General features: G+C 38.7%; 1 protein-coding gene across 2 annotated transcripts in view; it reads right to left on the reverse strand.

Annotated features, from left to right (window-relative positions):
- Nucleotides 1-14,786, reverse strand: part of CLCN3 (chloride voltage-gated channel 3) — a 70,195-nt gene that overhangs the window by 46,227 nt on the left and 9,182 nt on the right. For both annotated transcript variants that reach the window (XM_054065187.1, XM_054065189.1), the window contains exon 2: nucleotides 10,395-10,570. In XM_054065187.1, coding sequence (XP_053921162.1) covers nucleotides 10,395-10,554 — 160 coding nt within the window. In that variant the 5' untranslated portion in view covers nucleotides 10,555-10,570. The remainder of the gene's footprint in view (nucleotides 1-10,394; nucleotides 10,571-14,786) is intronic.

A 14,786-nucleotide genomic window follows, 5' to 3' on the forward strand; every position in this document is an offset into this window, starting at 1 on the left:
CATGATTTGAAATATGAAGTCATGATGACTAAGACCTAAAGTTAACTGGAAAAAAACTAAGTGTTTGGTCCTTCAAAACTGTTTTGACATCTTGGTCAAAAAGACTGAAGCCAAGACTACTCTCTCCAGTCTTCTTTTCACTCTTTCTAGGGTTGTCTATCAGACTCTTCTTGATTAATAACCCAAAAATGCTGGAAGAAAATCATTGACACCAACAGACAACGTATAACCAACAAGTGTGAGACATGGGGGGTTTTTCCTTCTTTTTTTTTTTCTTTCTTTAATTCATCAACTTTACACAGACATAAAAAAAATATCTTTCTACTGTACTAATCATTCAAAGAGGACTGGGAAAGAAAAGCAGGTTGTTTTCTGCAAACAGGTTGCTTTCTGATTCTCCAAGAGTCTCTTTAATTGCTACCCTTTTTCTGTTCTTTTTCTTTAGGAGTAGGCTTTTACTAACAAAGAAAGCCCTGCTGCATTTTCACCTTTGCATACCACCTTTCCTCACACTCCAATCTGCTCCAATGGTGATAACAACTTATCAACAAGAAGATACGGCATCCTTAGTAGGAAGCAGTCCTGTTTACTTAGCAGCTTGCTTAAAGGTTACTTTTTAATTTTCTAGTGATACCTAAAATACTGCAAACAAACTCTAATACTTGTTTTGGAATTCTAGAAAGCAAGCATTCTTTATTACAGCGCTGGACACATGAAGGATAATTCCACCAATCACGTGTAACGAGACAAAAACTGGTTACAAAATATATTTCCCTTCTACATGCATATGTATAACATTTCCCAGAAATATTATGCATATTTTATTACTTTCTGAGGACTAATTTTAATGCTGTTATAAAATTCACAGCAGCCAAATCTCCACTAATTGGGGCAGTACCAGTTCTCTGTCCAACCTTGCATTCTTTAGAGAGAGAGAGAGAAGACTACAAACAAACTAAGATGATTACAGAAGAAGACATCTCTTCAGCACATATAATACTTAACACAAGAAGTTATGATTTCTCAAGAGAACAGTGTCTGGAAAAACACTGTTTGAAAAAACATGCTATCAGAGGGACATTCTGACTAACTTTCAAAAATACAGTTACTTAAATGAATCATAGAATGGTTTGGGTTGGAAGGGACTTTAAAGAGCATCTAGTTCTAATCCTCTGCCTTGGGGAGGGACATCCCACTAGATCAAGCCACCCAAAGCCAAATCCAACCTGTCCTTGAACACTTCAGGGAGGGGGCATCCACAACTTCCCTAACTGAAGTCAGAAAACTGATTCTACTTCAGCTTAAAACAGAATATTCCACTTTTTGCAGCAGTAACTACTTCTTGCATCAGTAAAACTAGCCAAAACACTGCTACCAAGATCATTCTGCTTTCCCTCTTACCTAAATGCATATAAGGAAATAGGTTTTATTTGCTAGATTGCCTTTATTCTGTTTTAGGGTTGTTTATTTTTGGCCACTATTTCCACTGTTTGAACTTAACTGTTCAAAGTATGCGCTGGGGATAAAATGACAGCATCAACATGTATTCCTCTCTAGATAGGCAAAATATATTGAGCTTATTTTCTATCTTCAATAACATTACATCTTCTCCATATATACATAAGCTGTGTGAACATGCCAACAGTAATTTTGAATGTTGTTAATGCGTAACACTATACTATGCCAGGCATATTTGAATTCCATGAAACTATGAGCTCAATCCATAGTAGTCCTTCATTTTACACTGTGCCTGAGAGAAGGAGATACTGCTAACCCTGCACTAGGCTGTCAATTCAGTGGCCTCAGCAGCATCTCTTAACAAAGCCAGTGTACTTTAGGCACTCCAGCAGAGCTGCAGAAGGAAATCAATAGATTATATGATATCAGAAAGATGGAAAGAATTAATTCCTAGTATAATGATCCATCTTATTGCAGAGTATCAGGCTAGAAATGCATATGCTTGTGTGTTCTGGAAGATGATGAAAATTTTATAAATTTGTCAGGAAAGACTGGTGAGACCATTCAAGGACTGTTGGTAGGGTTAAGTTCTAAAACCACCATGATTCTCACACCCTATAAACAAGTCTTTAAAGAACTGATCCTGACATTTGTGAGAAACCGAAGTTTTTAAACATATAAGAGAACAAGAAACTAACTAGTGACTAAAACTTTAACACTGCCATGATTTCCATCCTTCAGAAAATCTAATGCCACACTAATCCAGTTATAATCTGAAGGCCAGACTACCATTTCAACACCAGTACAGGCTGTTTGACTAAAAGAATATCAAGTGAATTTTCATTTTGGAAAATAATTATGTTTAAAAAAAATCCAACATATCAGAGTTCAGGAAAGCCACTATTGTGATAAACAGGCAAGACGCAAAAACACCTACAACTCACTCATTCGATAATGACATCCAATAACTAAGATAAAACATTTCTTCCCCTTAACCAAAGAATCTTCCAATTTTTTCATTTTCTGCCTGAAATTTTGAATCCTTGAAGGAAGAATTTTGTTAATTAGCCCAGTTATCCAAGTAAGCATAATATATAACAACTTGTGTTCCATACAGATGGACAAAATTAACTTCATGCATTATTAATTAAAAAAAATTAAAGAAAATATGGCTCTGCATTGTCAGATCTCCTGTGTTCAGCTACACTAGTAGTATGGAGCACAGGCAAAATGTCTGCAGTTCTAACAACAACCCAGGAGAAAACAAGTAAATGATAACCAGTTACTGGGAATTAACTATTCAAAATAAACTAGGGGTGCCTCATGCTTGTGACCAGAGCAAGTCATGTGATCTCATGCTTCAATTTGTACAGCATCATTTGAGAACTAATATATTCCTTACTCAAAAACAATGAGCTCTTTAATGCAAATATTAGTAACCTGGAAAACAGCTTCTTCTATGCAACCTATGAAAAAGATATGACAAACTGTCATAGAGGTTGTTCAGTCAAGTCCACACATATGGTAAACACAAACAATATCTATGGTGCAAAATGACTTCGAAGACTTTTCTTCAGATCAGCTGTGGACAACAGTTAAGTATCTCTTAATGCAATTTCCACACATAAAGAATATAACAGGAACTTAAGTTTTTTATGCAGGAAATAACATATTTTATTATTTTCTTTGTATTCTTTTCTTTATAAAATGCAATAGCTAAATAGAAACAAGTGTACAAGTGAAAGGACATTTATGTGTTGCTGGAAAAGATAACTATGTCTAGATTCTGCTTGAACACTTAACCTCCGAAGTGGTAGATATTTCTCGATTATATAGAACCACCTGCACTTGCTGAAAGTAACATTCTGTCCCCCAAATATTGCCACAATATTAGTTCACTATATCATATTTTTAATGTCGGTATTTAGGGCACTGAAAATGCATTGTTTTGGTACTCTCACTTCAAGCAAAGGACTCCAACTCATGAGTAAGGACAGTTTAGGAGAGTTACAGTGTTTTACACCATAACCTGTTGGCATATTCTTTTCTTAAGTGACATTGCTATCGCTGTAAGGAGATAGTAGTGGCTACAGCAGCAGCTTTTGAATTACCAGTTTACAGGTTGTCATATTAAGGTTAACTATTGCCAATTTTATGCTAACACCATCTGCCAGAACGTAAACTGTCTCCACACTGAAGTGTGGCAGCTTCAACTGAAACAGGAATCTTTACAGCTCTTGAAAAGAACGCCAAGCTCATTCAGGACTCACACTCCCACAGACAGATCAAAGTACCTTGAGATGTAAACACCAGTGAGATCATTTGTTTGCACACCATCCTTACTGCAAATAAGGCTTAATCATCTGCTTTCCGTCAGTGCCTTAAAAAATTTGCAGTCTGACAACATTACAAAAATCCACCTTCAGCTGAGCTTGCCCTACATTTAAAGTACAATTAAAAAAAATAGTGAAAACAGATGCAGCCCTCAATCCTGAGTAAAACTATATAGACATCCCAGTTTTACCTTGCTAGTTGTCTAACCCCAGGTCATGAAAGGAAAAAGAAGTTTGAACTTTTGAAGAGACTTGTTATACCCTTCAAGCCCAGACAAAAGCCAAGAATTCTGTCTGTCAAACTTAGAGACAGGCAAGGCAAGCCTATACTTAGAGCAAAAGAATGGATTAGACATTTCCTCTTCTCATTTATATTCCCCAGTTAAAATATGAATCTGATAGTATATTTCTACTCTGGAGATTTCCACAGTTCCTACTGTTACAATTTTTTAAAAACTAAGTAAGATGGATCTCCTCCTATAAAACTGAAACCAGTAAATATTAGCTTATATGACTTAACTATTAAAGAACTGTTAGCTTCTCAATGGTAAGTATAATGTGTTTAAATTGACCTAGCAAACAATCTAAAAATAAAACACAGATAAGTCATGATGGAAATGATCTCCACAGATTGCATATGCGAAAATACACTGCATGTAAAGGATTGGTAAGACATCCTCCCTACAAAAAAGCAGGAACTTCTGTTATTAGTATAATGTCACCATACTTCTCACTAGACAGCAGTTCAACAAGGAAAACCACTAACTTCAGTACTACAAAGAGATTAGGTTTGATAAGCAATAAAAGCAAGTTCTGGCCAAAGCTGTGGGCCGTATCCTTTCTAGGCAGAGCTTTAGTGCAAGCCATCCAAGCCTCCACATGCGTAGCAACTTAATTATTTGCCATGTTAAAATACATTATGCACAAATAATTTACAATTTCAGGATACCTACTTTTCTCTATAAAGCTGCCATTAAAAGTCTATACAAAGAAACCAGTTACTGGAGAACACAACAGACATATGATATACTCTACGTAGAACTACAATATAATTACTAGACAGATATATTTATGTAATACATGTATTTAGTATCTAATACTACGTATTCACAATTTCTGCATTCTCCTCAGATGATAGAGTGAAGGATAGGTAACATACATGCTTCCAGATGGTGTTAAGAGAAACAGATTATTGTACAGCACTGTTTTTAGTATAATGGTGAATCCCTCACATGGAACTACACAAAACCATTCAAAGTGACATACGCTGGAGAAGTAGCACGGCAAGATGTAGGCAATCCAGGAGACTCCTGGAGTGTATTGAAGATAATTGCTTAGTCCAGCTGACAAAGACCCCCACCTGAAGAGACGCAATACTAGACCTTATGGTCACCAATACAAGCGAACTCATCAGTGATGTTAGGATCGGTGGCAGCCTGGGCTGCAGTGATCATGCACTGGTGGAGTTCAAGATCCAGAGGGATATGGGACAGGTGAGGAGTACAGTCAGGACTAAATTTCAGGAAAGGAGACTTTCAGCTCTTCGAGGAATTACTCGGTAGGACCCCCTGGGACGTGGTCCTCCGACACAAGGGAGCGGAACAGAGCTGGAAAACATTTAAGGAAGCTTTCCACAGGGTGCAAGAGCGCTCAGTGCCTGTATGTAGAAAATCAGGCAAGAAAGGGAAAAGACCAGCATGACTGAATCGAGATCTGCTGGTTAAACTAAAAAAGAAGAAGGAAATGCACAGGCAGTGCAAGCAGGGAGAGGTAACCTGGGATGTGTATGGAGTCGCTGCCCAGTTGTGTAGGGATGAAGTCAGGAAGGCCAAGGTGCAGCTGGAGCTGAACTTGGCAAGGGAAGGGAAGACCAACAAGAAGGGCTTTTACAGGTATATCAATCAAAAGAGGAAGATCAAAGAAAATATACCCTCACTGATGACTGGAAATAGGGATTGTGTATCAACAGATGAGGAAAAGGCTGAGATACTCCATAACTTTTTTGCCTCAGTCTTCACCGATATCTGCTCTCATAGCCCCTCCTGGGTCACGGGACAGCAAGATGGTAACCAGGGGGGGGTAGACCTCCTCCCACAGTAGAGGAGGATCAGGTTCGCAAACACCTGAGCAACCTGAACATATGTAAGTCCATGTGACCTGATGAGATGCATCACTGAGTCCTGAGGGAATTGGCAGATGTGGTTGCCAAGCCACTCTCCATGATATTTGAAAAGTCATGGCAATCTGGAGAAGTCCCTGAGGACTGGAAGAAGGGTAACATTGTGCCCATTTTTAAAAAGGGTAGAAAAGACGACCCTGAGAATTACCGACCTGTCAGCCTCACCTCTATGTCTGGGAAGATCATGGAACAGATCCTCCTAGAAACTATGCTAAAGCACATGGAGGGCAGGTAGGTGATTAATGGCAGGCAGCCAGCATGGCTTCACCAGGGGCAAGTCCTGTCTGATCAACTTGGTGGCTTTCTATGACAGGGTAACTGCAGCACTAGACATGGGTAAACCGATGGATGTGATCTATCTAGACTTCTGTAAAACCTTTGACTCAGTCCCACACAACACCCTTCTCTCTAAATTGGAGAGATATGGATTTGATGGGTGGACGGTAAGGTGGATAAGAAACTGGTTGGATGGCCATATTCAGAGAGTAGTGGTCAATGGCTCAAAGTCCAGATGGAGATCCGTAACAAGTGGTGTCCCTCAGGGGTCCGTACTCGGACCGGTGCTGTTTAATATCTTTATCAATGATATTGACAGTGAGATTGAGTGCACCCTCAGCAAGTTTGCGGATGACAATAAGCTGAGTGGTGTAGTTGCCACACCGGAAGGACAGGATGTCATCCAGAGGGACCTGGACAGGCTGGAGAAGTGGGCCTCTGAGAGCCTCATAAGGTTCAACAAGGCCAGGTCCTGCACCTGCGTTGGGGCAATCCCCGTTTTCAGTACACGATGGGGGATGACATGCTTGAGAGCAGCCCTGCAGAGAGGGACTTGGGGGTACTGGTTGATGAGAAGCTCTACATGAGCCAGCAATGTGCGCTCACAGCCCAGAAGGCCAACTGCATCCTGGGCTGCATCAAAAGAAGAGTGGCCAACAGGTCGATGGAAGTGATTCTGCCCCTCTATTCCTGTCGTGTGAGACTTTATCTGGAATACTGTGTCCAGTTCTAGAATCCTCAACGTAAGAAGGACATTAAGCTATTGGAATGGGTCCAGAGGAGGGCTACAAAGACGAATAGAGGGTGGGAGCACCTTCCCTACGAGGACAGGCTGAGAGAGTTGGGCTGGTTCAGCCTGGCTAAGAGGAGATATTATAGCGACCTTCCAGTACATGAAGGGGGCCTACAGGAAAGCTGGAGAGGGGCTACTCATAAAGGCTTGTGGGGATAGGATGAGGGGGAATGGGTATAAACTGGAGAGGGGCAGATTTAGACTGGACATTAGGAAGAATTTTTTCACCATGAGAGTGGTGAGGCACTGGCACAGGTTGCCCAGGGAGGTTGTGGATGCCCCATCCCTGGAGGTTTTCAAGGCCAGGTTGGATGGGGCCTTGGGCAGCCTGATCTAGTGGAATGTCCCTGCCCATGGCAGGGGGGTTGGAACTACATGATCTTTAAGGTCCCTTCCAACCCTAACTATACTATGATACCACTATGATACTGAGTACAAATCAGAGGTGATGCTAAAAAGGCAAATCTATCTATAAATATTAAAGATACTTAAAAGTCCAGGTGGGAAGACTTTCTGGAGACAGGTTATGGTTAACATTCACTTGTTTAGCCCCATATAATATAAAAGATTTTCCCACATAAGGCAAGTGGTATATATCATTAGTATTCTTTCCCAATATGATCCAGTTTCGACATGCTTTCAACAGAAGGCATATTCACCAATGAATAACAGGCTCAATGGTTTTGCAAGCCTCAGATAAGTGTGTAAATATAAGTGGTAATATGAATTGCAGTACTGTGCAGACTTTATAGAATTACTGTGCTGACAGCCAAGGAACTTACCATGCCTACTGAAATGAGCAGACTTCTGTTAACTTACTGCCCTCTGAATGACGGAGAAAGACTACAATTACTTTAGAAATTCCATGTTGTTAGCTTTTTGAGGGAATAATGTATGTGCAATTTATGGTTCAATTTTCATTAGCCAAAAAAAAAAGAAAAAAACCCCTATAATTTCCTAATCCTTCATTTTCTTCTCATTGCATGGTCTTCATTTTTTAAACTCTGTAATTCTATATTTTATGACATAAACTGTAAAATTATGATGAACACTCCAGATTGGGTAAGTTCATGCCTCTGCTCATTTGTACACCAAGCTTACATTCTGCAGCAATGCAGCTTTTAATTTAACGACATCATTTGCACAATCATTTTAAGTACAGATACACTATTGCCGGTTTGTTCATGCTGCTAAGAAACCAGGCTCATAAATTCTTCCAGCCCTACAGACTTAATACACAAACTATATGTTTGAACAGGGCTCCTGATTTTGGCAGGCTTCCCTAGCTAAAGCTCAGAACTAGACCTAATGCCCCTGCATTCATACCACACTCTGGAGGGCCTGCTGTGTTGAGAAGCATGGGATCTTCCAGTTACCAGGATGGTGGAGTAGATTCTGTATGGTGAATTCATATGTACTTACACTCAATAGAAGAAAAATAACGTTGAGAGATTAAAGGATAAGAGTATTTAAATAACAATAATTAACAAAAAAATAAACAGTTGATGCTAAGTAAGTTACAGAGAACTACAAACAAGGCACATGCAGTTCAGCAAGAAAGTGCTTGCTTGGTCTTGTCAATGATAGTTGCTCAATACAAAAAAAAAGCAAACCACAAGAAAACCCACTTTATACATTTGGAGACCTAAGGAATGAGAAACATAGAGGTTTGCCTTCTGCATGTTTATTTAAACTTTTTTGGAAGTATGTTCTTGCCACCTTGCAAAGAAAATTTACACCAGATTCTGATCCACTGCAAAGAAATTTACAATGATTTACTAAACAAGAAAATATTTTCCATACATAGAGACACATAAATCATCCAAATAAAATAATAGTGCTTATTACTATTGCTGCTTCTTACTGAGACTGTAATTGTGGCAAGCAGAAAAGTTATTAGTGAAAAACTCAAGCCCAGGAAAGAAAATACATTAATATTTATGTTCTAATGCACATTCTAGTACTTCACCATTATGATGAGATAGGGGGCTGCCGGCATGTGCAAGAATTGCTTTCGACAGTGCAAACAAAACCACCTCTCACCTGTTTGGACACTGACAACAGATCTAATTTCAAAACAAATAAAGGGCATAATACTGACTCTGAAACTATTTTACTGCAAAATTATTTCTCTTTAATGCTTGAAGTGATGGAAAGGATTTATATAAAAAACCAGAGCACCTTCAGACATAAAATACAGGTTGCAAATATTATGTTAGACAAGCAAGGCACTCACTTTATTAAATGCCAGATTTTCAGAATAAAATACTACAGATAGAAGCCAGTTGTTCACTTAATAATTTCCTAGCTATCAAGCGCTTGACTTCATCACACTTGTGTTCCCTAAGTAATTTGGAAGAAAGAATTTTTACATAGATTGAAGGTGTCCTAGCCCTTGATACCTGTATTGGTACACAAGTTAGATAACTGCACATTCAAGACATATCTAATTAGTCAGAAGGAATACAGAGGAGAATGATGCTTATAATGATACGACACAACTAATTAGCACAAGATCCTATTGGTAAGTGTGGCAAAGGGGAAACACATGAAGGAAGAGACTGCAGGGACGGAAGACAACTGAATGCTAATAGGATAGGAAAGGATGATAAAAAAGAAAACTTAAGAGGCTGAGTTTAAGTAAAATAAGAGGAAGTGACAAGAGGAAGTGTATCTTTAACCAAATTTACTATCTTAAACAGAAATTACTTTCCCTCCTTCTGTTCCCCTCTTTGACCATGGCTAAGAGAATGTTAATGCCTTCAATCCATTAACTGCTTTGTTAATAAGAAAACAGAGTGAGCTTCCCAGCTCTTTCTTCTTTGTATTATTTCAGTGCTTTTATCAGTGCTTACAGTAACAAGCTTTCTTTGCAACTTTTCACCTAGTTGAAACTTCAACTCATATAGTGTTTTCTGTTATAAGTTTTTGCTGCTCTTTTACATATCTGAAGCTGAATCAGCCAGAAGGATTTGTCTCTAGAAGTAACAATTAAAAGTTGACTGTTAATTTCCTCCTCAAGGAAATATTGAAGACAATGAGACTTCAAATCCTGCTGCAGCTAAGGAAGACCAGGTAGCTGCATTAACAGCTATCCTTCCTCTACTTGGCAGCAAATTTGCCAGACATAAGTTAGTATTTGCCTGGAATCAGAACTGATCCCACATACTGTAACTGTTAGCCTAGCACACAGAAGGACTTTCACCCACTTTCAAGTTTAAAGTATCCCTCTGAAGGAGAGATTAGCTAAGGAGAAACATTATTAGTTACGAAAAACAGTTGGGTTTGTTTATTAAAAAAGGCATAAACCCATAAAAATAGAACCAATATAAATTTTAAGCCAATATTAACTCACCAATCGATGCATCACCATCCAAGAGATTGTCATCTTCAGAGGTCTGAAAGTCCATAATTACACCTGCTCCATCTAAAAGCTCCTCATCACTGCTTGCACTAGTTATACTGTTGTAACTGTTTCGACAGTAGCCTCTGTGAAATAGCTGCTCAGACTCCATTTAGATGCTTTATAACCTAAATAAAGAAAATTAGTTATTTTCTCTTTGAATGCGCACAAAAGACTGAGAAGTTTACATCAAATAAAACAAAACAAGTGTATTTCATGCTTTGGATATTAAGGTCACACTACTGTAAGTTACAAAAAACTTAGCAGTAATACAGAACACTTTATATACAGAACATTTTACACAAATCTTTAGTGCTTTTTAACTGGATGATGCTTCCTCATCCACTTTCTTGGCCTCTCCTTAGTTGTATGTTATCATGACAGTATTTCACTTTCAGTACAAGTGGTTGAAATGTGCATTGCACCATAGACCCAGTACAAAATCCAGCCAATGTCAAGGTTAAAAAATTACTTTCTTTAGTGGTGGTCTCTTTGTACTATGTCTGCTTGGAGTGAAACAGATGACAGGTTAAAGCTGTAGTCCCCTGAACACAACTGTTCACATTCTTTTGCACGGAAGAGTGAAATTATAAAAGTGGAAACACATTTAAAATCTTCAGTTTTCAAAACCCTTACCTATATACCTTTTGTTTGGTTGTTATTTGATTTTTAAACACAATGAGGTGTTAGCTACTCCTGCTTTTGGACATGAAGTATAACACCTTATATCCTCATAGACTCAAAGTTGAGTCTTCCTTTGCCTTGTAGTTAAATCCACAGAAATAACTTCATAACTGGGGTGGGAGGGAGGACAAGACATGGTCACTCTTTGTTTCCATGCTCTTTGTTGTCCAAAGAAAGTCATGTTTGCCATTTGTTAAACATCACCACTCCTTATTAACATGCAACAGTCCAATACACATTTTTCAGTAATAACAAACCTTTCATTCCCTCCAAGCAAATGAGATGTCCCCCCAGTCCACCTCCAAACCTTTTCCTTCCAGCATTTTTCCCTTGCTTAGCCACAAATTCTATGACTATTCACTGTCACTGCTACAAAACTACACTGTAAACATCCAGCCAGCTGGCAGCAATGAAATGAGGTATCAGGACTTCCAGTTCAGATCCCTCTCCTCTACGCAGCTGTTGAGCCTTGTGAAGTAGAGCTAAAGTGGCTGGTCAATATCAAGTTGGTTTAGCGGCAGATAGGAATGGCTGGACTCAATGATCTAAGAGGTCTTTTCCAACCTAGTGATTCTATAATTCTACAATATTAAATCTTCCAATAACTGAGAAAATGCTTTCAGCCTGCTCTCCAGTAGAAAGGAAAGGTTTTATCAGTCAGTAACTGGCAAAACAAAGCTGACAGATTCTCCAGAGCCAGACCAAGCAGACTGAGAAGAATCCCTGCATCATCCTTGTACAAATATGATTCCACATGCCAATTCCCCAGGCACATACATGCCTACAGTTATACGATACGCATGATAGATCTCTTCTTGTTTTGGAAAACTACGTCTCCTGCTGCAGAAGTATTATTTCTGACAGATTTCTCCAACAATCAGGCAAAAGCTGTAAAACCTAACCAAGATTCTCGAGAACTGCAGATTAATTGTCCGTGTTTCCAGAAAGTCAGCTACCCCAACTGCTTCATAGCTGACACTGTCTTACAGATACTGCCTTATAGCAGCATACGGCAATGGCAGGAATGTGGGAAACAAAGACCATGAGAACATAAACTGTTCACTAAACTTCACACAGGACGAAGATTTTACTTCTTGAGGTCATGTCAGTCACTAATCTGTCATCACCACCTGCAATTAATGGGGCAGAGGACAGCTCAGGTCAGCGTACAACAGATTTACTTGTGTGTCTTTAAGAAAAGGGTTTGTTTAACAAACTAGGATACAAAGTTAGGGATGCACTATCTTGAGCTGTGTTAAACATTCAAGACAGTTCAGAAGTGTATGCTCATGTGACCTTAAAATACTGTTAGCAGGTTAGAGATCTGCTTCGCTTGACTGAAGGAAACCAAGTGATGTGGACAAAAGAGAGTAGCCTCCTCCTCGGAAATATATTGCTGGGAACAGCAATAAAAAAGAAATGGAAGAGCCAGGAAAATGCTTTTTCTATGGCTGCAATAGGCAGAAGAAAAACAATATCATGCCTAACTCAATCTGGTGCAGATTAGTCTTTGTGGATACTGGAAGAGTACATTCATGCAACACAGCCTGCAAAAACGCTTATGGATTCATGAAGAGAGAACTAACCAGCCAACTTGCCAATTTATAATGTTACAATTCATTCCACAGATTCCCTGCCCTACCCAATGGCACTAAAAGGCAATTGGGGAAAGATGGAAGTTACTCAAGAGAAATTGCAAACAGAGAAAAAAGGTACTGGCTGAACACTAGCCAAACCCAATATCCTGAAAAAAAACCCCAACCAGACAAAAAATCCTAGACCAGATTCCCAACAACCACTAGCTACAGCAAATATTTAAGTAATAAACCTTTTTTATTTTCAACCTAGATTACTGCAAAAACCCAGGAGACATTACAAAGGACTGAGAACATTAAAGACATTATATTTCTTATTTCTAGGAAGCATCACAGTTTTGATCTAAAGTCCAGCCAGATATCTCAGAAAGCATACTCAAAAATGGTTCAGCATATCTTTGAAAAAAAGAAAAACCAAAAATAGTGAAGTAATGCCACATAAGAATAAAAAAAGAAAATATAAGCCATATTCAGGGAGCTCTTGGAACGTGAAAGGAATTTGTTTCAACTCACATACCCAGGGCTTCTACAAAAAGACTAAAGCAAAAAAAGGTGCAACTAACCCCTCATGCTTCCATTACTAAGGTATTTCCAGGACGTCTTGATGCATCAAAATTCTTCTACAAAGCTGGTTAACAGAGAAGACTCTGACAATAAAAAAAATTAAGCAACAAAAAACCAAATCAAACAAAAAAAAAAAAGCCACCAACAGAAAACCCAAACACCACCAAAGCAGGCAGCTAAAGCAGGACGTCTTACCTTTTACAGCTAGGGAGATGGAAGAAAGTAATAAGTATACACGTATGTTGAATTGTGAGAGATCTAATTAAATATAATGCAGGTATTTACATTGATAAAGGAGAACAGCATAGAAACAGCTACATTAGTAGCTCTACATCTAAAAGGTCAAATAGAGAGGCGAGTCAGCTGAGGGGGTCACTTCCAGTGAAGAGAACTGTCTGGAGAAGACAGGACAGTAAGAAGTCTGATTTACAGGACATGCATTGTCAAGAGATGCAAGTAATCTGCAAATCTCTGCAATGAGCTCTGTTGTCTCATGAAAACACTGAGATATCTCAAAGGGCTGGCAGGAAATAAAGGCATCCTAAGTTTGTTATTTCCCTGGGAGGGAGGGTGGAACTTAAAAGTACTCTTACAGATTCCAGATTACAAATCTGCTTTAAATAGTTGAAAGTAAAGGAAAAACAAAACAAAACAAATTAACAGAAACCACAATGACTGATATTGTTAACAGAAGAATCTTTCCCAAACTGAGAAGAATCTTGATAAACCAAAAAATCAGCACAATATTAAATTTTTCTGTTCAGTACTAGTTGTTAGTACTGCTAAAAGAGAGTCATCTGTCCTCTACCTCACACATACCTTCCTGCAAACAATACATGAGGGCAGCACCTAGGGAGAACTGCTATGCAGACATAAAAGAAAAACACATGAAATTAAAATCAAGACAATCTTTACACATAAGAACGTGTTCTACAGTAGAAGAAATGCAGTGGTGGCAATACAAGAGCCATTTGCTGACATTTTTTTTTAAAAACTGTAGGATTTTAAAGGTTTTAACTCGTAAGAACCTTAAAAAGTGTTTCTTTGTTTCTATGTTATACAATAGCAGTGTAGTTTGAGGTAAATTAGAGTCAGTTTTGTGACTAACTCAGTTGCTGTAAGTCATTTCATTTCTCTGAAAACTAACTGCATGTTTTTGAGACAGTGTTCTTCTCTAAAGTGATAACACAGGGCACTGATATGCAAAAAGGCCAATGCTTATACTTAAGCAAGACCATCTCCTAACTGGAAAAGAGGAGGGGCGAATACGGCAGGTGACCCTAAACTGAGCAGAGTATTCCATCCCATATATGTCACACTCAGTGTAAACTTGAGAGATTACGAGGGTCTCATTCTCTTCTGCAATGGCCTATGTCCAGGGGGACTTAGTCATTGGGGGGGGGGGGGGGGGAGGGTGTGATCTCATATATTTGTATCTATTTTATTACTTTCTAATTATTTGCATCATCATCATTATTATTATCATAATTTCATTAAAGCT

The sequence above is a fragment of the Cuculus canorus genome, chromosome 4 (assembly GCF_017976375.1).
Source record: "Cuculus canorus isolate bCucCan1 chromosome 4, bCucCan1.pri, whole genome shotgun sequence".
NCBI lineage: Eukaryota > Metazoa > Chordata > Aves > Cuculiformes > Cuculidae > Cuculus > Cuculus canorus.